General features: G+C 36.3%; 1 protein-coding gene across 4 annotated transcripts in view; it reads right to left on the bottom strand.

The window, feature by feature from the left end:
- Positions 1-25458, bottom strand: part of LOC150093047 (uncharacterized) — a 568891-nt gene that overhangs the window by 6271 nt on the left and 537162 nt on the right. For all 4 annotated transcript variants that reach the window (XM_090413702.1, XM_090413701.1, XM_090413703.1 and 1 more), the window contains 2 exons: positions 15317-15389; positions 10818-10994 (listed from right to left, as the gene is read on the bottom strand). In XM_090413702.1, coding sequence (XP_090269828.1) covers positions 10818-10994; positions 15317-15389 — 250 coding nt within the window. The remainder of the gene's footprint in view (positions 1-10817; positions 10995-15316; positions 15390-25458) is intronic.

The following is a 25458-nucleotide window of genomic DNA, read 5'->3' as shown; positions in this document are numbered from 1 at the left end:
GAAAAATAAAGAAGGTACACTTTTAAAGATAAAGATTTTCAATAACTGACATTACTACCAAAACCTTACTATATTTAAAACTAAATTTACTCTATAAAAAAAAAACACAAAAATTTCCCATTATGTGAAATATTTTCATAACTCTATACCATTATGTTCATAAATAAATAAATAGATATTTTTTAATTATCTAAACAAAACCAATTAAAATTAAATAAGTGAATTGATAAATGGATACTTAAAAAAACCCCAACAAATAGCGGAAGAATGACGAGTAATAAAAGGGGGTGAAGTGAACAACAATATAGTTTTATTGCTTCTGTTTTCCTTTGCTCTTTTGTCAGATTTGAAGTAAACATGTGTTATCCACATTTCAACCAATTGCTTGTTGTTTATAGATTTTTATTATTGACGGTTTTCCTACTTCAACCAAGACTCAGAATATCTTCAGAAGTGCTAGGCATTACTTGGACAAAATGTATCATGAGTTAACCCTAGTATTTATATATTTTTCAGAAAAGTTTTTTAAAAATGGAAAAGTGGCTTGGAACTAGGACTTTTAAAAGAAAAGCAAATGAAACAGGTGATGCTAACCCTAATTGTGATACACGTATTGTAACAGCGAGTAAATCTGATGCTATTAAAGTAGAAGAAACAAGCAGTTCAAAGAAAAAATACAGTAGGAAATATAACGGTTCTTATTTGGAATTTGGGTTTACTTGGTGTGGAGATGAAAGTGAACAGAAACCTCAAAGTGTTTTGTGTTATGAAGTGTTGTCGAACGAGTGCATGAAACCTGCGAAACTTCGATACCATTTAAAACCTAAAGATTGTGATGTGAAAAACAAGCCAATTGAATTTTTTCAGCAATGCTTAGGGTCATTAAATCATGGGAAAGATATAGTTTCGGCCATGGGTTTGATTAATAGCAAGGCACTGGAAGCATCCTATCTCTTAAGTTTGCTCATAGCAAAAACAGGGAAACCTCATTCTATCGAGGAAAATTTACTACTTCCAGCTATAAAAGATGTGGTAAAAACTGTTTGGCAACAAGTTACTAAAAGATGTTGATTTGGTTCCTCTTTCAAATGACACTGTCAGTCGCTGAATACGGCAGGTGACAGTAAAATCTCAGTTACTCGAAAGAGTTAAGAAGAGCCCTATTATGTGTTACAAATAGAGGAGACTACTGATGTTACAAATGATGTGTAGTTAATTTACTAAATAAGATATGCACATGATAACAACACTCATGATGATATTTTGCTTTGTAGAACTTTTTCATCCCGAACAACTGGAGAAGAAATATTTCACACTGTCAATAATTACATAATACACAAAGGGATCCAGTGGGGAAAATGTATGGGCTTCTGTTCAGATGGAGCTTGCGCCTTTACAAGCAGGGATAGTGGGGTTGTTTTTAAGGTCAAGAAAGTAGCTCCGGATATGAATTGGGTACATTGTTTCATACATAGGGAAGCGTTAGCCTCCAAAAAAATGCCACAAAAATTTAAAACTCTGCTATACAACGCTGTAAAGCTAGTTAATTTTATTAAGGCTCGACCTTAAATAACAAGTTATTTTCAGTACTCTGTGATGGAATGGGCAGTGAATATATACAACTTTTGCTTCATTCTGAAAACCGCTGGCTTTCCAGGGACAAAGTACTAACAAGGTCATTTCAATTAAGGCACGAAGTTTTATTGTTTGTAAATGAACATAATTCTGATTTTGCATCACTCCTTGTTGACGAAACATAGTTATCAACACTATCCTATCTTTCAGACATTTTCTCAAAATTAAATAAACTAAATCTCTCCCTTCAGGAAAATTCTTTAACTGTTCTTTGATGCCTACGACAAAATAAAGGCATTCGAGGAAAAAACTGGTGTTATGGATTAGTTATATAAAAGACAGACAATTTGCACCTTTTCCAATACTGGAATCCTTTTATAGTGGAAAATGATATTTCTGTTGATTCTGAGTTTCTGGAAAAGGTTTGTGACCACCTCAAAACTCTGAAATATATATTTTCCGAATAACATTTATAAGAAATTTCTGTGGCTTCACGATCCATTTCAGGCTTACAGTCACGAGAACGACCTTTCGTTATTGAAAAAATAACAGTTAACTGAGCTTTCAAGTGACAGCGGCTTAAAATGCAATATCATGATCTTGGTTTGGCTTGCTGGATCTCGCCTTCAGTGAGAAATGAATTTCCCGAATTATCTGAAGAAGCATCGAAAATCGGCATGCAGTTTTTTACAACCTATCTTTGTGAGAAAGGATTTTCATCGCGCCTTCAAATAAAAACAAAATACAGAAATCGTCTTAGTGTGTGTGCGCGTGTGTGTGTGCACGCGTGTGTGTGTGCACGCGTGCACGCTGATCTTCGACTGAAGTTGACCATATTGAGCCAGGTATCCAGAAACTCTGCAAGGGCCAAGAAGCTCAACCATCTCATTAAAAGTAAGTAGTAACATAATTATATCATATTATTTATTTGTTTAATAAAAATTAAAACTTTGTTCAATGATGATATACTTTTAATCATTTACTTCCAATTTAATTACCGTATTTGCCAGTGTATAAGACGCACCCCCTTTTTTGTACACATTTTTTAGGAAAAAAAAATTTTTTAGATCCTCTTCCTGATTCCTCCAAGTTCTTATAATTTTCTCAATTGGGGGTGGCCTGAAATGCCTCTCTGCAGCCCTGTTTCCATGTTCTTTAGCATACACAATCACATGTAGCAATGTCAACGTTTTTCAGCCATAATTTGCCAAGAAATTTAGAGAAAATTTAACAGCAGAAATTTATCACCGTTCACAACAACTGCGACAACAATTGGAAAGTTTAAATGAACAGGAAAACAGATGTGATCGTAGATGACAGTGCATGTGCATCCACTGAAATCTAAGTAACCGGAATGCTCTTGCACACGGCAAGGAAGCAAAGAATAAATCGCATAACTTGGAACAGAGAAAATTTCCAGAAATGAAAGCAATAAAAAACTGAGTATCAGCATATAAGACACGCCCTGTTTTTCAGACCTATTTTCAAAGGAAAAAAGTGCATCTAATACGCCAGCAAATATGGTAATTATGTTTCCATATATATTCAAAACATGCTTTTAGATTTATTATGTTATAAATGGCACAGTTTTCCGAAAAATGTTGGTAATCCCCACATAGGTTTTTTAAAAAAATTACATAACTTAGTGGTCCGTAGAATTTCTTTAGGCATTTTTACTGGTCCTTAGGCTTAGAAAGGTTGAAAAACACTGACATAGAGGATGGTTTAATTTAAAAGGGAGTACAGAATTGTATGCTGAAGATATAAAACTAGAAAGGACTTAAACAGACTCGCAGTATGAACAAATGATAATGGTTGTCGGTTAAATGGCAGCAAAGCTAAAGTTATTACTTTAATGCATAACCTTACTGTATGTGAATGCCCCCCCCCATACATTAACAGAACTGTCTTGCAGGAAATTGAGGTTTGAGCTAGGAATGTGGAGATAATTATGGCCAAGAAATTGAACTTTAAAGGGTATTGCAAATACGCAAAGCATCCACTTGAATATTTAAAGAACAAACCAACAGAAAGGGAAGTTATTATTTTCTTTATAAGGCTTTGATATAACCACATTTGGAGTGCACTGCATATATTTGAGTATATTTTTTTCTTTTGGCAATAAGGAAGTGGTGGAAAGAATTGAGAAGTGAGTGACGAAAATAGTGAGGCCTGCAGAATACTTCCTATGCAGACTGACTGAAGGACTGTAAGTTACAAAATTTGGCTGGTAAGCAGAAAATAGGAGATATGGCAGAAACATAAGATTACTAAGGAGGTTTTATAGGACTGATATGGAAGAAACCTCTCACTATATGACAAAAAGGCAGAAAACAAGGGAACACTTGTGGAAGGTATAAAAAAAAAAGTGTGGATAGCAAGAAGAGTAAAATTTTCCAATTCTCCAAGCAAAAAAGAGTAGATTTTTTGCTTGGAGAATTATGAATGGAATAGATTTGGCAAACAGATTTGACAGGGCATTCATAATTGGCAAAGGCAATTGTGAATGCCCCGTGAGTGATTTTAAGAAGATGCACACACTGTGTGGATTCTTATGATAGTTCTTCAGGCTCCAAATGGGGTGTCTGTATGATAATATTCTAATAAGCAAAGTTTAATGTCTCTCAACCAAAAGTCAAAATATTTACACAAAAATTCATTCATTTCATTTCCTAGTTTTTAAAGGATAAAGACATTGCAAAATTTGTTAATTCCAATTCAAAAATCTTTAAGATTTTTGAACTGGAGTAAACATTTTTCCTTAATATTTATAAAATTAATAGAAATGTTTATTTCTATTTTTATTTTTAATTATTATGATGATAAATATACCAAAATTTATGCCAGTTTCACAAAAAATAAACGATGAAAATTTATTGTATTATTGTTGCCATATATAAACACCTGATTGAGGTAATTCTGAAGAAAAAGTGATATTTTCTCCTCCTGTAATATTATGCATTTCGCATTATAATACAGTTCAGCATATGAAGTGATTCTATTCCCATAACTGACTCCATTTCAGGAGCCTGTTATGGAAATAGAATTCTGAATGAGTGAAATTTTGAAGATCAAGCAAATAGAAAACCACCATACTAACAGTATGCATGTGTATGCATGCACGTGCACACACACACAAATATCAAGTAATACATTTTTCTAACTGTGTTACAGAGAAGCAGTTAGGAAAGTGATGGACAATGCATCCTCCAACTGGTAAAGACACGAGCTTGATTCTTTTCATGATGAGAGAAATCATTATATGGAGTTTTATCAGTTTAAGGCACGTTAGCCTATCTCAAAATGCGGTAGTAGGATTTTCTTCAAACATAAAGGGCAAATTGGTCAGAGAATACACGTTAACATAGTTAACAGACGACAGCACCACTAATGGATGGTAGATGGCATAGCATGGATAACTGTGTAGTTGTCCCCTGCTGGAAACTCAAGTTATTCGTCCTAGAAAACAAGCAAACTGACAAAAGAACACATGCAACTGACAGTCATAATACTATGTAGATAAAATTAATTGGCCTATCAGAACATCAATTAGGTTCACAAAGAGCCAAGTTACTTGCCACGATGACAGGTCACTAATAGGCATGGAAAATTGGGATATTGCATGTAAGATGTACACAGAAAAATAACTGTTTTCATTTTCACAAATTAATATTTAATTCATCATCATCAAATTCCTGATATATACCCTCAAGGGGGATGTACAGGATATGATAGTACTACATGAAAAATTTACATCTTTACTAACTTCCTATCTACACTTTTCCTCCAAATCCGTCTGTTACCTGTCAAGACTCCAACATTATCAAATATTATATTTCTATCTTCTAAGGCACTTTTTACCATATCAATCCATCTATATCTTGGTCTTCCTCTGCATCTTTTTCCTGCCAACCTGGCAGAGAACACTTGTTTTGCTAATCTTTCCTCTCCCATTCGGTTTAAGTGACCATACCACCTGAGATTAGCCCTGTTAACACATTCCGGGATGCTTATGATGTCACGTTCTTTCCTAATATCCTCGTTTTTGATATGACATTGCCATTGATGCCATCTGTTCATGCCCCTAATCATTCTCAGGACTCTCATATTTGTAATCTCTAGTCTTTGGTGAAGTGTTTTACTTCTGACCCAGCTCTCAGAACCATAAGTCAAAATCAGCTTGAATATAGCTAATTTAGTGTTTTGTCTAATTTCTCTCTTATTCCATATATATTTATTCAGTTGACTTCCTACCATACCAGCTTTTGTTGATTCTGTTGTGTATTTCCATATTTAATTTACCATCTAAACTAAAAATTGTGCCTAAGTAGCTGAAATGTTTTACTTGTTCTATAGGTTCTCTATTCATAATGCAGTTGATATTTTCAACGTTTCTGCCTATTTTCATTGTCTTTTGTCTTTTTAATGCTGCCCTTCATACCGTATCTATTACAACAGTTATTCACTTTAGTCAGGGAATCTTGCAGACTAGTAGCAGATTTATTTAGAAGTATAACATCATCTGTATACAGCAAAGAGCTGAGATTAACATCTGCATTTTTGATATCAGGTTTAATACCGCTTTCCTTCATAATGTGATCCATATACAATAGATAATGAATCAAGGATGTACATTATAAATGTATAATGTACATCCTTGCCTAACACCAGATTTAACATTAAATCGCCTTCCTGTACTTCCTTCAATTCTAATTGCTGACTTACAACTCAAATAAAGACTAAGTATTGCATGATATAATGCCCCATGACACCATATAACTGTAGCGTTTCGAATAGCTTCTCTCTTGGCACCTTGTCATATGCTTTTTCCAGATCGACAAAACTTAAATACAGATGTTAAAGATACCAAGCAATTTTATAAGCTAGGTTTTTTAATCCTTTTTCCCAAGTAAACAAACAGACAAGTAAGTCAAGTTTGCGGCTGAGCATAGTGCAACTCGTGGTAAAGGTGGGGCAAGCTCTGATCACTTTCCTTAGAATTATCCCCTAATGCAAAGCACATTTCCTTGCGGAAATGTATGATACTATGCATTAAGGTAATGTTTACTACCCATACCAGTTTCGACTTTATTGAGGCCTTGTCAGCAGGAGCCAGACCTAAAAAAAAAAAATGCCAAGGGTAAAGGAATACAGAGCTTATAAATATTTTACCTAAACAAGTTGCCATAAGGTGCTTTGACCTCATTAAATAAAAATCTCAGGATGAGAGTAATATGTAGAAAGTTTTTTACGTTGGGTATATATTATGTTAAAGATACCAAGCAATTTTAGTGCAACACTAGGGTTGCACAACCCTAGTGTTGCACTATGTGTAGCCGCAAACTTGATTTACTTGTCTGTTTGCTTACTTGGGAAAAAAGATTAAAAAACCTAGCTTATAAAATTGCTTGGTATCTTTAACATAATATATAGCCCAAGTAAAAAACTTTCTACATATTAAATACAGATCTTTATGTTCCTGTGATTTCTCGACTATTATTATTATTATTCATGATACCTTCAAGGAGTCCGAAGACTCATCGCAGGAACAACTCTCCATCGCGACCACTACACCGATCCTCTACATCAGCACCATCTACTGCCCACCACCACAGCTAGTATTTTTTGTCTGTAAATTGCGTATGTTCTGAAGGGTCGATTTGTCTGTATGCAGGATGAAAAACCCGCATACAGACAACTACCCTGCTACCTCTGTATGAGATCAGCTAACTCGCCTTCGATTGAAAAGGTTTCCTCCCGCCATGACAAGAATCGAACTTAGGCCTTTTCCAATCGAATGGCGCAATGTACCAACATTCTTCCAATTGAGCTGCGGCGGCGCTTAAACAGATAGTTACAACTATCTGTTGTAAAGTAAAAATCTGATCCTGACAGCCTCTATTTGGCCTGAATCCAGCTTGTTCTTCACCAAGCTTCTCTTCCACAATCCTTCTCAACTGTTTCTCAATTATACTTGCATATATCTTACCAGGACATAAGTTACTTGCATATATCAATATCAATATTCAGTTTTAATATATAAAACTGAAAATTCTCACATTCAGTTGTATTTCCCTTTTTATATATGGGTACTATGAGAGCTCTACTCCAATCATCTGGAATTCATCACTCTGTCCAGGCCTTCTGAACTATGCAGTACAGCCACTGTAAGACTTTTATACCTCCACACTTGAGCATTTCTGGTTGAATATCATCTATTCCTGCTGCCTTTCCACATTCCACACTTTTGATGGCTTTTTCTACTTCAAGTATGGATATGTATTCCTGAATGCATGCCTGGTCAGTGTTTTTTTTACCACTGTGCTGTCATCACTGCTCATTTCATTTAGCAATTTTTCCAAGTAATTACTTCATACTTCAAGGATATCTTTTTCTCCTGTGTTCATGTCACCTTTATCATCCCGAATTCCTTTTACAGCACTCTTTCTTCTATTTCTGAGCTTCTTCAACAACCTCCGGAATATCTTGCCATCTTCTTCATATTTATTTTCTATGTTCTTACTAAAGTCCTCCCATGACTTTTCTTTAGCCAGTTTTACACAGTGTTTAGCTTTCTTACATTTGTCTCTGTATTCTCTAAGAGCACAAGCTGACTTATTTGCCAGGAACTTTTGATATGCTTTCTTCTTTTCTTTTCTTTCACTGCCTCCTTAATTTCCTGTGTCCACCATGGAGTTCTGATTTTTCTATCCTTACAGACAACCTCACCACATGCCTCTCTGGCTGAATCAATCAGTGTTTTCTTCAGGGCTTGCCACTGAACCTGAAAGATTTGGTTCCTATTCTCAAACTCTTTCATTTTTTCTTCAATCATGTTTGTGTATTTTAGTTTACAGTTCACATCTGAGAGCTGCTCAACTTTTATTCGCTTTGTTGTGTCGGAAATAACTGACCCACTATCCGTAGGCCATTTTGTTTCGACCCAACATGAAAAAATAGAAACTTAAGGAAAGGACATACTTCCAAGAACAGGGCTGAGGGAGTACTGTACATATTATGATCCAAAGGTATGTCAATTTGACTAAAATTATTGTTGTAAAATAAGCTAAGGAAAACTGTGTTTTAGAACCATGTTAAACAGTTCAGAGTTAAAGTAACCAATCGGCTATAGCTAAGTTTGTGACATAGACAATGAGAGAGGGCGCTCGCGAGGAAGATATAAGGAGTGGTGCGCGGTTCAAACGCTCTCTTGTTTTTCTGTTTCAGTGTTCCCATTCAAGCCTGGATGGCTGAGGAAGATTGTCGCCGGTGACCAGCAACTATCTCCTGGTTGCTGTTATAACCAAGAGAACAAAGCTATCTGTGGAATGAAGCCAGATTTTCAGTAAGGAGCCATTGGTAAACCACACCAATGTAAAGGCAGCGAAGGACAACCTTCGAAGAAGAAATAAGTAAGTCACAGCAGCCATAGAAGCAAGTGGCTAATGAATACGGAAGTCTTGCCATATCCGAAATGAAAGTGTGGGTAAGTCATGGAAATCCCATTAGTAAAGACAAGATGGTAAAGTACAACCTTTTTATCTATCTTATATAATTGTAAACGTAAAGAAGAAAAGGGGGACAAGGATTTGAAGAGTTCCATGCATTTGTTGTTTTGAGACTGACCTACCACTTATAAAAAAAACGTTCGGACCTGTGTGAGTAAGGGGGGGAACATTTCATGCAAAGTAGAGAGGGGAGCCACGACTGCTCACCACGTGATCCCTATGTTAACTAATGTTACCAAGATAATCAAATAAGTATCACGAATTAGTTACCGGCTGGCGCAGTCGTTCTAAAATAAATTTGTTGGAAACGAAATTTCTGGTACGCAGGAATATAGGATAATAATAGTAGTAAATAAAGAATAAAAAGAATGTACAAGATGTAACCAGGGCTAGATAAGACATATAACAATAGTGCAGTCGACTTAGGAGCAAAATAAAGATAATACAAAATAGGGAACTAAAGAGTAGGAGGAGTAATAAATGAAGTATAATAAAATAAAACAGAGAGAGAGAAACACAAGACATAACAGCTTTAAAACTTTCTTACATGTTCTTCTTTTCAATATGAAATTCAATTTTTCCTGCTCCGGACTATGGTGATCACTTCCAATTTTAAATCCTCTGTACACTCTGGTGTCCTGCACCAGGGAGAAAACATCACTATCGTAGTCAATGAGATTTTTCTTATTCCTTACGTCTTCTCTCCATGTGAATTTGTGCACATTTTTATGTGGGTCGTAATAACTAGTCCATGTCCTGCGTAGAAATCCAACAGATATTTGCCATTATTATTAGGTTTGCTCTTTTCTCCAAATTTTCCCAATACATTTTTGTATGTCTGACAATCATTTCCTACTCTGCTATTTAGATCTCCAACAAGGACCAATTTTTCTTTTTTCATTGTGTCAATTGCTTTCTCTAAAGCCTCAAAAAATTCCTCCACTTCTACCTTAGTAGAACCTTCTGTGAGACCATAGGCACAAATAAGTCTCATTGTCCAGTTCCCCATTCCATTTTGCCTACATCACTCTACTTGAGACTGCCTGCCATTCAAGAAGATTAGCCTCATATTTAGTGTTGAATACTATAGCTACTCCTTCTTTTCCTTTATTGTCATTGCCTAAATATAACATTTTGTATTTATTGCTCAGAAAGATCTCGCCAGTTTTTGCCTTTTTTGTTTCAGTCACCCCTATTATGTCAATCTGGTACTTATCTAATTCCTCAGCTAGCTCCATTTCTTTGTCATTCAGGCTTCTTGTGTTGATAGTACCGATCTTTAACTCTGGTGATGTTGAGTTGGTGTGTTTTCAGATTTGTTCCAGTAGCTGACTTTTCGTTGTTTGTGCTAGTTCCCTGGTGAAAACAATGGGGACCTTGTTTAACAGGTGACGCCACAGCCTGTATGAAATTCTGTCATGTTGTGCCATCATTTTTTATTTTGGTTTAAGCTAATAAGAGTACAATTTGGTCGATCAAAATCCCAAATTGCCAGCCCATTCCTCGTTCATTCAGTATCCAGGTAGATACCTAACAGGGCGTACCACAAGACGGTGAGGATTGGACATTAAGTCAGAAGTCCTGATCGGTTCTCCATATTCCTTTAAAGGCTATGTGTAGATCTCCTCTCACTTATATAGCTTTGACTCTTAAGTAATATTTAATTTCAAATAAAAACAAACTCTACAGAGTTAGCAAAACAAACTAAAGCTAGTAGATAAAGCTGATTTTTACCTCATCAATGGAAGAATTGCTGTTATTTGAACTGCCTGATCCATGTCTGTTTTTGTAATCTCCTTTATCACCAGATATAGGTCCAAATCTCCCATAAACTGTTCTAGGACTAATGCGTGGATCACTGCTTTTTCCTTTTACACCCTCTTTAATTGTCTCATAGGTATTTAAAGAATTCTGAAACATTAAAAAAGTATGCATATTTTATAAATAATTAAATGAAAATATTTATAAACTATTATTATTATTATTACAAAAGAAGGTGGCGATTCTTTATCCATGAGGTTTCTGTCACAATGGCCAATATCTAAAATATTTCTTCAGAGTGAGTGTAATTTTTAATCAAATTGTGAATAACAGGGCAAGAAGGGTTTTTTTTTTTTTTTTTTTTTTTTTTTTGCATGGAGAGTGGTAGAAGCTTGGAATGCATTGCCTGAGAGGATGCTGAATGCTTGATAAAGACAGTAGAAATACCACCCAAACAAACATGTCAAAAAGAATGTACTCAGAAACTTGTATACTGAATTTCTGTAGAGAAGTAAACCAATAATAAAAAAATCTGTATTAAATACAGAATGTATAAAAAATGTTGAAATGTATATGTTAAAAAATGTATAAAAAATACAAATGACAAAATGCAAAAAAATTATGTACATTTATAGAATTATTCCATTATTATTATCGCTGTTTCATAGCGTGTTGTATTACAGCATTGTATAGTGAATTATTATTATTATTATTCAGGCCTCCGTGGAGTCAAAAGGCTCATTGTGGGAGGTCCTTTCTAAGAAACACAAGTCTATCAAGACTCATCGAGCGAGGTCCCTCCTAGGAAACACAAAGTCTACCATTCCACTCCTTAAATGCATTGACCGTTCTCACTCTCACCACTCCATCAGGCAATGCATTCCATGGTTCAACCACCCTCCATGCAAAGAAACCACTCCTCACCCTCTTTCTCAGTTTCCTTTCATAACTTCCAGGGATGGCCCCTTGTCATGACTCCTTCCTGCTGTTCAGCCAAGCGAAAGAACTCCCCAGTGTCAACCCTGTAACCACCTCTCAACAGTTTAAAAGTCTCAATCATATCACCCCTCCTTCGTCTATCCACCAAACTCTGCAGTCCACACTCCCTCAGCTGATCCCCATAACTAACATTGTACAGTCCTGAAACCATCTTTGTTATCTGCCTTTGTACCCTTTCCACAGTTAATTTATCCCCTTCAAATCCTGGGGACCAAATCTGAGAACAATCTAAGTGTGGTCTGATCAGGGTCTTATACAACGGAAAACATGATACACATTCGTGCCAATCCATATGTAAATATGATGGATAAATATTTAGTTGGTTTAAAAAAAGTTATATTTATTAAAATTTAAGTACTCTGCATTTTGTACTGAATCTTTGTACTCTACAGAAAATATAATATGTCTCATTGTATATATGTTATGGGCCAAGTGACTAACAGGTCATTATTCACAATGCCAGACCATTATAAATAACAACAGCCATGCAGCCTGATAAATATTGAGTAATTTATTAAATTGACCCTACAAGGGAATGTAGCATTATGAATACAGCTACATTCCCTTTGGGCAATTTGATTTTCAAAAAAAAAAACAAAAAAACTCCTAACCTAACCTAAATTATGATCATCTCCCTTGTATTATTTTGTACTTAATTCTTTTTTCCATGCAGTTTCTGCCATGGCCAATAGCAATATGGGCATTGTGCAATATCTGAAATATTTCTTCAGTGTGAGCATAATTTTTAATCAAATTGCCATGTGCATATTACTATACCTGTATATAATGTTTATATGTTATGAGCCAAATTGCTTTGGTTTTTGACTCTTTCACTTTTTCTACCATTGTCAAATACACTAATTTTGTTAAATTTTGAGTGACTAGGGCAAAATTCCCTTCACATCTCTTGACAAAAAGAAATCTGAAGAATCTCTCCTCTCTCAACCCCTACTGCTTCTAATACTGCCAAAAAGGTATGATTATTATTATCACTTTGCCCAACCAGATTATAGCAGTATTCATATTGCCCCGTCAATGTGACAAATTATGATAAACAGTGTGAAATTTATTACAGTGCCTGATTTGGTTTGTCATTATTCATAATGGCCAGGCACTATGAATAATGCTCGTATTAATTATTTAGTCCTAACATATATATGTAAATACTCTGTATGATAATAAATCTTGTCATTGTCAAAAAAAAAAAAAATAATAATAATTATTGTGTGGAGATGGAGAGTTGTAACTAGGTGTCCTCTCGTGATGAGTCTTCAGACTCCTTGGAGGTGTCACGAATAATAATAATAATAAATAAATAAAAAATATTTTCCTGACTCCAATGGAGTCACAAGACTCATTGCAAGAGGTCAACACTTGTGAACGCAGTCAATCATACCTCTCCTTAAAATCATCCACAGTCTGCAACATTCACCATCCTCTCAGGCAATGCATTCCATGCTCCTACCACTCTCCATGCAAAAAAACACAACATACTTACTTCTTACCTTTTTAATCACCACCTCCTTTTGCAACTTATAGGGATGGCCTCTTTTTCCTTTTCCTTTCTACCATATAAAAAATCTCCTCAGTGTTAATACGGTAATAACCCTTCCAACAGCCTTAAATGTCTTGATTATATCTCCCCTTTGCTTTCTATCCACCAAACTCTGCAGTCTACATGCCCTCAGTCTATCCTCATAATCAATGTTGTACAGTCCTGACATCATTTTTGTGACCCGTCTCTGCGCACCCTCTTGGTTACTTCATCCCCTTCAAATCCTGGTGACCAGATATGAGCACAGAAATCCAAATGTGATTCTGATCGAAACTTTATACAATGGGACCAGCACACTTTTATCTCTCATGATCCATGTTCTCCTCAACATTGCTGCAATTCTCTAAGATGTCATCACAACCTTTGCAATATGTTCTTGGAACTTTAAATCTCTACCCACAATCACCCCAAGATCCTTTGCTTCCTCCACTTTTTCCAGTATAATTCCATCAAGTGAGTATGAAGCATCCCTTCTGTGGATCCCAAATTTTAAAACCTTACATTTAGCTGCATTAAATTAATTCCCCATGCCCACCCTTCCAGCTAATTCAAATCCTCTTGAAGAACCAAAAAATCAGCACTATTACTAATAACCATCCCAAACATCATCTGCAAACAACTGAACATCTTCCTATAGTCTTGTGACAATATCACTGACATAAAAATTAACAGCAATGGTCCCAGGACTGAATTCTGTGGAACCCCACTTGTAACTTTCCTATTCTCTGATATCTATCAGAGAGAGCAAATCACCAATCTAATCCACTGACCTGATATCCAAATCCATATGGTGCAACTTAAAAATCAATTTATGTGAAACTCTGTCAAATGCCTTGGAAAAATAAAAAAAAAATTACACTGTATGCTTTCCTTCATCCACTGCTCTTGTTACTCTATTGCAAAAGGTAACCACATTACTAACTGACCTGCATAAATAATATTACCCTCATCTGCCCAATTCTGTATATAAGTCCTTACCAATTTCTCCAAAATCTTAACAATTACAGAATAAATATAAACAAGCCTATAGTTTGATACCTCCATTCTACCACCGCCTTTACGCAATGGTACTAATTTACTCTCTTTCCACTCCCTAGACACTTGCCCCATTACAAGACTTTCATAAACAGCCAAGTTAATGACAGTTTCATAGCACATTCCCTTAAAACATGTGGTGAAATTCCATCTAATTCCCCTGCCTTATTGACATTTATTGTACTCAGTATTCAGAATACATCTTCTTCATTCACTTATAATACTTCACTATCATTATCCTTCTAGGAATAAAGCCTGAAGTACCAGGATGGAATACTCTAATAAATAGCTCAACTATGTCATCCTCAAACGTACTCCATGCATCCACATATTCCTTTTCCTGCACATTCTTGCTATCATCTCATTCGTCATCACTGCTCTTCTCCTCCACTCTGCATTATCATACCAGGGCAACATACTCACTATCTTTCTTCTGGCACATTTCTGCTGTACTATGTCTAACATTAACCTCAAATCTTGTACTACACGATTCGTCCCAACCATTACTATGATCTCCTCCACACTTTCACTCCTCTTCACTGTCACATTCTCCTATCATTCCACCAAGCAAGCACTCCTCTTGGAGCTCCATCTTACTATTCTACCTGTCATTAATATCATATTCGTTCATCGTCATCTACAATCTGCACTTCAAATTTTAAACATTGTTATTGTCAAAATTACAGCAGAGGTAGGCATTAACACTTATATATGATCATTTCATTAAATTTTTTATTTAAAAAGAGTTCGATCAAAAGGCATATTTTGATCTAAGGGTGCTCCGTAACATAAAAACTTTGCTCATCTCTTTATATCAAAGATTACAAAAGGAGCAACTTGAACCATAAGTTCAGAGACAATGTAAAGCAAATAATAAACTTACGACATCAGGATATTCCAGTCCATCAGGCAGCTGAATTCTGAATCCCTTAATTGTGTCCACCTTTTTCTTCATCCTATAAAATATATGATAGAAATGTCACATGAAATGAAAGCATTAACTCTGCAACAAAATAACATACACGAGATGTTATTTTGTTGCAGAGATAAGGTAGTCTGATCAAAATGTAGAAATAAGGTAGTCTGATCAAAATGAAAGTAGATGTGGGTAAGTAGCACTAGATAGCTGTTGCTGTTAGGATTTATGTCCCTTTGGTTAGAAAAATCTGGGTTTGAATCATAATTTTTGTCCTTATACCTTTTATTTTTTTTTTACCAAAAAAAAAAAAAAAAAAAGTTATAAGGACTTTTTCATTTAAGGGTCAGGTAGCTAGGCTGGAGAGAGAAAGAGAGCAGAGTTTTCTTTCTTAAGAAATCTGATTTTTTCTCCTCCAAAAACATACCAATCAGAGAACACACACTGACAGAGACACAGTACATAGAATTAATGTCCTATCTTTACTAAAATTAGGTTTATAAAAACCAAGTTACATGGCCACAATAGACCAATGGACCTTCCCTTAGTAAACCCATGCTGTTCATTGCAAAGTAGAGATTCTCTGCCAACCCATTTCTCAATGTGAGCCATAACAAACCTTTCCAAAATCTTCACCACCACCCCATAGATACTGATTGGTCAATAGTTGGATACATTGGACTTTGCACCACCCTTGTGCAATGAGATTACCATACATTCTTTCCACTCCTGTGGAATTTTTCCAGTTCTGAGACTCAAATTATATAGCCTGGTCAAGGGAACAGCCAGTTCAACTGAACACTCTGTTAGCATTTGTGCTGATATCCTATTAGTTCCTATTGCAGACTTATTATTCAGTTTGTGCAACAGCTATAGTACTTCCTCCTCATCCATTTGAGTTTCCTCATTCCGTGAACAGTAGGGTGACCAACTCTCCCATATTTCCCAGGAACTCCCGTATTTTAGCTAATTTTTTTTAATCATCACAGCTCCCGTATTGATCTTCAAATACTCCTATATTTTTCATAATCAATCATTGTCGTTAATTTTTCAACATATATTATAACTGCCAAATACAATTTGACACTAATATTGATAGTTTGGAAAATTCTAATTGATACAATTCTGTTCTGGTCAACGAATATACATGGGTGTTCTGGCTAAGATGTTATATCATTGCGTTGATCTTGTAACCTTTGGCACCATTTTAATAATCGATACCCATTTGGAATAATCAAATCGTTGGTAGTGATTTTCGATATACACTTCCGGCAGATTTTGTTTGTCTGTTTCCTATCTTGCGTTCTTACTAGCCAGTGTGTCTGCATTCATTCTAAAAGTATTTTCAGTATCTCTGAATATCGAGTTCCATAGTATATTTTAATGATGGACAGTGATGGTGAAATGGAAAGTAATAATGCAAAAAGGCAACCAAAAATGAAATGCAAATATTTGTGTGTTTATCTGAAGAAATGGGAAGAACAGTACTCATGGCTAAAAACCCATGCCATCCAACGTTCACAAAGCTAATTGTGTATTATGTAAACGTAACTGTCATATAATAAAATCAGTGTTCCAAATCTTGGTAAAATTTTACACTTTGTGTTAAGTATTCCAGGCTCAAATGCCAACACTGAGAAAATGTTCTCAATGATAAACAATAAATGGACAGATCAGAGAAATCAAAGTAGCTTAGAATTAATTAAATTAGAACGAAATTAAGACTGTAAAAAGTTTTTGCAGTTTGCACAAGGAGATAAGAAAATCAAAGCTGCTGCAGCATCTGTTGATAATATAAGTTTAATCTAAGAAGTATGGATATTTGAATTGTATGTAAGTATAAATGTTTAAAATTATATTAAATATTTTGATGTGCTATAATTTGAATTGCTATTTGTATATTTTAAATATAAACCTATCAATTAATGTAGGATTCATGTCCCAAAAATTTCACTAAAATTTGTCATGACCCAATCTCCCTTATTTTCATGTTCAAAAGTTGGTCACCCTAGTGAACAGGTAGCAGTGAATTAAATGTTGCATATACCAGGTTGATAGCTTTTAGCAAAATGGCTGCTCATTAGTTGAACAATCACTTCTGCAGTCACCAACATACCATCTGCATTCAGTGGAGTTATTGATTTAACTAAAATGTTATACACATCACACAGATTTTTAACTAAACCAATTCCTTCTTTTTTTTTTTATTTTTTTATTTAGTATTAGCCAAGGTTATCGTAATTATTTTCAACTTACTCGAATGGATTTTACAAGTTGTGTGCTGTGTTATTTCTGACGACAGAGTGTTTCCCTGTCAAGTAACAAAATATACATGTGATGTTGATGGAAAACCATGCAATATTTTGAATCTGATTGCAGGATGTAATGTAAAGTTTACGGTGTGCTTCATTCTTACTGTGTGTAAGAGATGTTGAAATGATATAAACTGAGAGAGAAGTTAAAACTTTCAAGAGGTCATCTTCAATGAGATATAAAGAAAGATATATTTGACAGCTTAACTTAAATTGGGTTAGAGGTTATATGGTGAGTGGTCGGTGTAATTTAGCGCTCGTGTAAAATTGGTGATTTTTGGTGTTTTTTGGTGTTTTTTGTGTGTATTTTTCCTTAGAAAATTGGTTTTATAGTATATTAGAACGATTTTCGTGTTTTTAGAATATTTTGTGTGTCTTTATAACATATTTTATTGGGGCGGTTGCCGCTAGAGGGATTCGTAGTGTGTAGTGTTCGTGAAAGCTCCGGATAAGATAAGTATTATTTTCAGTTATCGTTGCTAAATTTATTTAATATTGCATGGTTTTGTTTGCCTTGCGTCTCTTAGTGCATCTTTTTGTGTTTTTGGTGTGTTATAATTTGATAAAATATGTTGCAGGTAAGTATGCCTCCAGTAATGATGGTTCGCCATCTTTATCAAAGAACGGTAGTATAAAAGAGATGATTCAGTGTACTAGCTGCGAAATGTATGCTTTGCGGAGTGCGGGCGGAGTGTGGTTAGATGATAATAAAAGAGTGAATGTGTGTAGAAAATGTAGGGAGAATGAGAAATTGAAGAGTATTTCGGATCATGAGTGTAATATTTTTGTCAAACTTCAGAATGAAGAAAATAAGGATATGACAAGAAACGGCGAGGTTGTACCAGAGACTTGTGAGAGTGTGAATGATAGTATTAATGGTTTTACTGAGAATAAAAAAGATGAGATAGACGCAATGAGTGAGATCACGTTGTTGAATGGTGCGATACAAAGGGCAAAACAGCAGCTAGAGCGTATGAGTAAAAGTCGACTGAATGAACCAGCCAATAATAAAAAGTATGACAGGAAAAATAGACGTATGAGTGTGAACATGAACAAAATGAAGGATAGAGTGCTGTATGGAGACTCGTTAGTACGAGGTGTGATAGTAGAGGATTTGACAAAATCGTACCAACCTGGTGCGACCATAAAGGATGTAACTGAGTCTATTAGAGAGCAAAAGGAAAGGGTGAAAGAAATGATTATTGTGGCAGGTACGAATGATTTGAAAGGAGACAAAATGGAAATGATAGAAGACCTGAATGAATTGCTTGAGGTAGCAAAAGAAAAGAGTGAGAGAGTTAGAATGATTAGTCTTTTGCCACGGTATGACAGTGAAGTGTTTAAAAGGAGGGCCATAATTGCGAATGACTTTATGCGTGGGTTATGTATGACGAGTGGTGTGGAATTTGTGGACGTGTGGAGTGAGTTCGATGGGCGAAAGGATCTATATAAGATGGATGGCTTGCATTTGAATGGTTACGGTGTAAGAAGACTTGAGAAAGTGTTGCTGAATGTGGTGGATGTGCAAATTCAGGGAAACTAGATTTATTAAGGGGGGGGGAGTAGATATACAGTCTTTAGGGAGGCAGTTGAATGTAAGAATGAATATAATATGCCCGAGCAAATAAGGACAACAAATCAGAGTGGGATACTTAATATAAGGCATCAAGGTAGGGTTGGGGCTAATGTGGGGGATCTTAAATTCATGTACACTAATGCTAGGAGTATTAGGAACAAGAAGGAAGAGTTTTTGCCCATGGTTGGCACTTCCAGACCACAGGTTATTGGTATTAGTGAAACATGGCTGACTGTAGATGATATAGCTAGTGGGATTGAATGTGATGGGTATAGTGTGTTCAGGAATGACAGGGAGAATAAAATGGGGGGAGGAGTATTGTTGATGATAGCTGATGAGCTGCAGCCAAGGAGAATAGAAGTTGAATTGCAGGATACAGAAAAGAGCACATTTGAGGCCATTTGGTGTGAGATTGTCGCTAGCAGAACTAAATATACAATTGGGTGCTGCTATAGACCAGGTGATGGAAAATATGGTGGTGACAGTATGCACAAGCAAATAGAAAAAATGAGTGGAAGGAGGGTAATTATTATGGGAGATTTCAACTATGGTCGCATTGTTTGGAGTGAGGAGAGGACACACGGGAGGAAGGAATTGGATTTTATGCGGTTATTAAGGGATAACTATCTGCGACAGCATGTAATGGAAAATATTAGGGGTCAGAGAGTGCTTGACCTAGTAATTACATCTGAGGATTTGGCTGTAACAAATATGACCACATTGCCACCAATCGGTGAGAGTGATCATAGGGTCTTGACTTGGGAGGTGGCTAAAGGTGTAGAATTTTCAATTAAGACAGGGTACATGTGGAATTATCGGGCTGGAAAGTATGACAAGCTTAGGAGTTTGATTGGTTCAGTGCCGTGGCATGTACAACTGCAAGGACTAGAAGTTGATAGTGCATGGGAGGCAGTTAAGAAGTGTTTGCATGAAGCAGTGGCTGACTGTATACCTAGAGTCTGAATAATAAATCAAGTAGGGGTTAAATGGATGAATAACACCATTAAGCTTGAGCTGCAAAAAAAAGAAACAGCTATGGAGGGAATTTAAGAAGAAAGGTTACCTGCAGGCACATGAACGGTATAAAGCGCAGGCCAGAAGGATAATGAGTGTGGTAAGAAAAGCAAAAAAGGATTACGAAAGAATCCTTTAGCCTGCATTGGCCATGCAGGCTAAAGAGAATCCTAAACAGTTTTTTAGATATGTAGCAAGTAAAAGGAAAAATGTACATGGCAGAATGATTTTAAAGAATGCCGATGGTAGGGAGGTAACTGAATCAGTTGATATAGTTGAGTTACTGAGTGAGCACTTTGCAAGAATATATCATCCAGGTGGTGACATTGCAGAAACGAATGTACCAGTAGATTATACGGGAAATGTGGTGAATGAAGTGGAGGTGAGTAGTCTATTGCATAACCTCAATGTCAATACATCTGTGGGATTGGATGGTATACCAGCTTGTGTTGTACGAGCTGGTATACCATCTTGTATACCTTGTCAAGGTCTTAGAGAAATTAGTCAAGTAAAGAATACAGGATTGGATAGATGAAAATGGATATTGTATGGAGGAAATGGTTTTGTGAAGGGTAGATCATGCCTCAGTAACTTGCTCACGTTTTATAACACAGTGACGGCTGAACTGGATAGGGGTAATGGGTTTACAGTAATACTACTGGACCTTGCCAAGGCTTTTGATAGGATACCACATAGAACCATAATCAGTAAACTGGAGCAGATGGATAGATATAGGATTGGTGAGATGGATAGGAGGGTGGTTGAAGGAGAGATACCAGAGAGTGGTTTATTCAGGAGTGGAGTCTAAAAGATGGCTTGTGACTAGTGGAGTGCCACAGGGCTCTGTTCTTTGTCCACTGCTTTTCAATTTGTTCATCAATGATATAGGAAAGGATTTGAGAGGAAGTGTTCACTTGTTTGCTGATGATGCAAAGTTGGGTAGAGCAATTATGAGTGCACAGGATGTCAATTTTAATATGCTAAAGTCTAAGGTTATGCACTTTGGGGTGAAAAGAATAGCAGCAGTATATCGCATTGGTGGAACCGTACTCCAAGAGATTGAGGCCAGGGATTTGGGAGTGTTGGTGAATAGGAAATTGAAGTTTAGGGGGCACATTGCAAAAGTGACTAAAACAGCTCACCAAATTACTTGGCTTCTGAAAAATACTTTAACATGCAGAGACAAACAAGTTGTTGTTCCTCTGTATCGAGCCTTGATAAGACCCCATCTGGACTACTGTGCCCAGTTATGGACACCAGGGTTTCTTCGTGATGGGGAGGAAGTGGAGTGGATCCCCAGACGAGTGACCAAGATGATAGCAGGTCTGTGGAATGAACCTTATGAGAATAGGTTGAAGATTTGTGGGTTGCAGAAATTGGTCGATAGGCAAAGGAGGGGTGATATGATTGAGACATTCAAATTACTGAAGGGTTTCTATAAGATTGATCCAGAAGATATTTTTGAAAATATGACTGGTGGTGGTGGGAGGACTAGGGGCCATGAATGGAAGCTGGGCAAGAGCGTGGTTGACAAGGGTGTTAGAGCTAGGTTTTTTACTTGGAGAGTAGTGAATGAGTGGAATAAACTTCCAGAGTCTGTTGTGGGTGCTACGATCGTGAATGAGTTCAAGGCATGGTATGATAGATACTGTGTGAATGTTGCATAGTTGTTCTTGACATGATGTTAGGGCCTCCCTCGATGAGTCTGTCGACTCCTTGGAGTTGCCAGAAAGAATAATAATAATAATTCTTTCAAATTCATTATTCCTTTTACTTGCAGCATAATGATAGAATTCTTTTGAGTTGTCCTTAACTTGCAAAGTCGGTTTTTTTCATACTCAGACTTAGCTTTCCATACAACACTTGTGACTCTCTGGGCTGCTACTTATATTTATCATAACTAACATCATCCTTATGCACATGATATTCCTTCTATATCATCTTTTTATTGTGAATTGCTTGCTTAATTAGATTACACCCATTTTCACTCCTACTCTATTTATTCTTTGAACTCGAGGGATACATTCTGATATCGCATAATTTAAGTTGAGTAGACGATCTGAGAATACACATTACATACGACCTATGACTGAGCATCTGTAGTGATCGCCAATACATGATACCCGTGATCTCCTCTGGCCTGGCTCCAGCAAATGAAGTAGCACTCAGTCTGCCAAAGCAATACTTCATTCACCTTGCTTTCACAGCAGCCGTGATTCCCGAGAGCTATAGGGTATTCCTACCTTATGTAGTATAGAAATAGAAGACACGACCCAACATAAATAAAAAAGATGAATTTTAATTAGGAAAAGATTTTTGGAAAATTTTCTAGTGTTTTTTTCCTTTTTTTTTGGGGGGGGGGCCAGAAATCTCCCCAAAAATTACTGGATTTAGGACATTAGCAACACCTCCCTTCCTCTCCTGTCTATACTTCCTCAAAGTACTGTACTCTTTGCACCTGATTACAGTTAGGATGTCTGCTTCTGATAGCCAAGTCTCACTATTGCCTACAACATGAGGTCCCAATATATTAACCCAGGCAACAAAACTCTACTCCTTTGTTTCTGATACTCCTAGCATTTGTGTACAGACATAATAGATTACCTGCATGCTCTTTTTCATACACTTATCTGTTGTCTGCAAGACACAATTCAACAACTTATAGATCGTCCCTCATACTCACTCCACACAAAAACTCTCATCCATTCCTTCTACACAGCCTATGCATCAAATCATTTGCCATCATAGCCCTTCTTCTTAATTCATTAAGGATTAGATGGGTTATCAGCCAAATCTCAAATCTTTGAAGATGTTAAGGAGTGAGAAGAGGGCACAATAGCATAAAGGAGGCTCCAAGACAGAAGTAGAGGTAGCAAATTACAAATCAACTTCCTATCTTGGAAGTTAAGGTATTAAAGATGTTAATAATAGGTAGAATTCAGAAATGTGTGAAAAGGACAGCATGGTTTTGTGAAAGGCAAGTCTTGTCTAAGGAATCTGCTCGCTTTTCATAATACAATAACAACTGAGATGGATTAAGGAAAGATCTACACAGTGATATCTGCCATACTTAGCAAAGGAATTTGACAGAATACCACATAGAACTCACTTTCATAAACTGGAGCAAATAGGAGCATATACAATGCTAGGGATATGGATAAGAAGGTGGCTGATGGTCAGGTGCAAGAATAGTATATGGGGGGGGGGGAATGAATCCAGGAGAAGGCAGGTAACTAGTAGTGTACTTAAGATGCTGCTATTGCTATAATGATACAGGAAATTATTTAAGATGAAAGATCCAATTATTTGATGATGATGCAAAACTGGAAAGAGCAACAGTCAATGAGGATGATACTGCAGGATGACTTAAATAGGCTAGTAAATACTGGTAGATAACAACTACCAGTTTAATGCAGCAAAGTGTGAGGCAATGCACTTTGGCAAGGAGATATCACAAGCCGTTTACTAAAGGAAATGATGAGACCAGGGATGTTGAGATGACTGTAAAAGTTTGAAGTTCAGAAGACATATTGCGAAGGTAGCCAAAGCAGCATACTTGGTTACCAAATCAGGTTACTTGGACGTTGAAGAACACACTGACAAACTGGGATAAGATTATTATTAATGCCATATCTGAATTAATATGAACAGATTTAGTTATCTGGATTACTTGGGGAGGTGGAGAGGATTCAAAGGCAAGAGACCAAGACTATGACAGATCTATTGAATGTCCCATATGAAGAGAGATTGAAGGTATGTGGATTACAAAGGCTCGATGACAGACAGAAAGAGGGAATATGATAGACATACATATTAAAGGGATTCAACAGAAGTGACAGAATACTTTTTTCAATACACGGATGAGAAAGAACAAGGGAGAGAAAACCATTGTAAATTAAAGATACCAAGAAATTACATACTTGGTTTAATCCTTTATCCAAGTGTAAGCAAACAAAGTTTGTGCCTGAAATATTTTCAGGACTGGGGCAACTCGTACATAGAAGCTATTGACTTCACAACATTTGCATAATGCTCTGCATTATGGGAGAGGGGGGGGGGGTCACTATCCACTGGTTTCAACCTTTATTGAGGTCTCATCAGTGGAAGCCAGACCCAGAAATAATACTAAAGTTGAAGTAATGCAGAACTCATATTTTCATATACGAGTAGCCAAATTGTGTCACACCTTATTATTAAAATAATAAGGTGTGACACCTTTTGGCTATATATATATATATATATATGTGTGTATATGAAAATATGACTTCTGCATTATTCAACCTTAGTATCACCTCTGGTCTGGTTCCCACTGATAAGTTCTCAATAAAGGTTGAAATGGATCTAGGCAGTGACCCTTCCTATAATGCACAGCATTATACATGTCTGCAAGGATATGTGCTTTACATTATGGGATACTAAGGCAAGTGATGTGAAGTCATTAGCTTCTGTGTACGAGTTGTCCTAGTCCTGAAAATATTTTCGGTTTGCCTACACTTTATCCAAGCATATAATTTCTTAGTATCGTTAATACGAAGATAGTATAACCAAGTGGAAAAACTTCCAACACCTTGTAAAGTGTGTAAATGTATGGTTAGCAAAAGTGTGAGGACTAGTTTTTTTGATTGGAAGAGTAAACGCTGCATCAGTGAATAAGTTCATGGATAAGTATGATGGTTACTGTGCAAATCATGACTGGCATGAGATTTGAAAGATGAGTCTTTGACCCATGGTGATGCTTGAGATGATGTTTGAGTGATAATAATAATATGTACATTGTGTATCACAGAAAATGCTCACTGGCAGTAGTGAAATTGGAGTACAACAAGAATGACCACTGAATGCAGTCTAATAGTAAAGTTTCTTGAGTATATATGTTGTCGCAGGTGGAGGAAATTAGAGATCTAGGGGTGATGGTGGCGGATAAGAATCTAAAATTTAGAGGGCACATTGCCAAAATTGTGAGGACAACATAACAATTTCTGGGAATGGTGCAGAGGACACTGACTTGTAGAAGTAAGGAGATTCTTGTTCCATTGTATACGACTGTGCACAGATTTGATCATCTGGTTTTCAAAAAGATTAAGAAATGTTGGAAAGGGTCCAGAGGCAACTGACTAAGGTAGTTTTTGATCTCTGGAATGTTGAATATGAGGACAGGTTGAGAAGATGCAATTTACAGAGTCCAGTGGATAGGGGGAAGAGGTGGT

This window comes from Typopeltis vanoorti, chromosome 24 (genome assembly GCF_054136105.1).
Source record: "Typopeltis vanoorti isolate ZY-2024b chromosome 24, IOZ_Tvanoo_1.0, whole genome shotgun sequence".
NCBI classification, from domain to species: domain Eukaryota; kingdom Metazoa; phylum Arthropoda; class Arachnida; order Uropygi; family Thelyphonidae; genus Typopeltis; species Typopeltis vanoorti.
The sequence above is the reverse complement of the archived record's forward strand: the minus strand, read 5'-3'. Positions and strand labels throughout refer to the sequence as shown.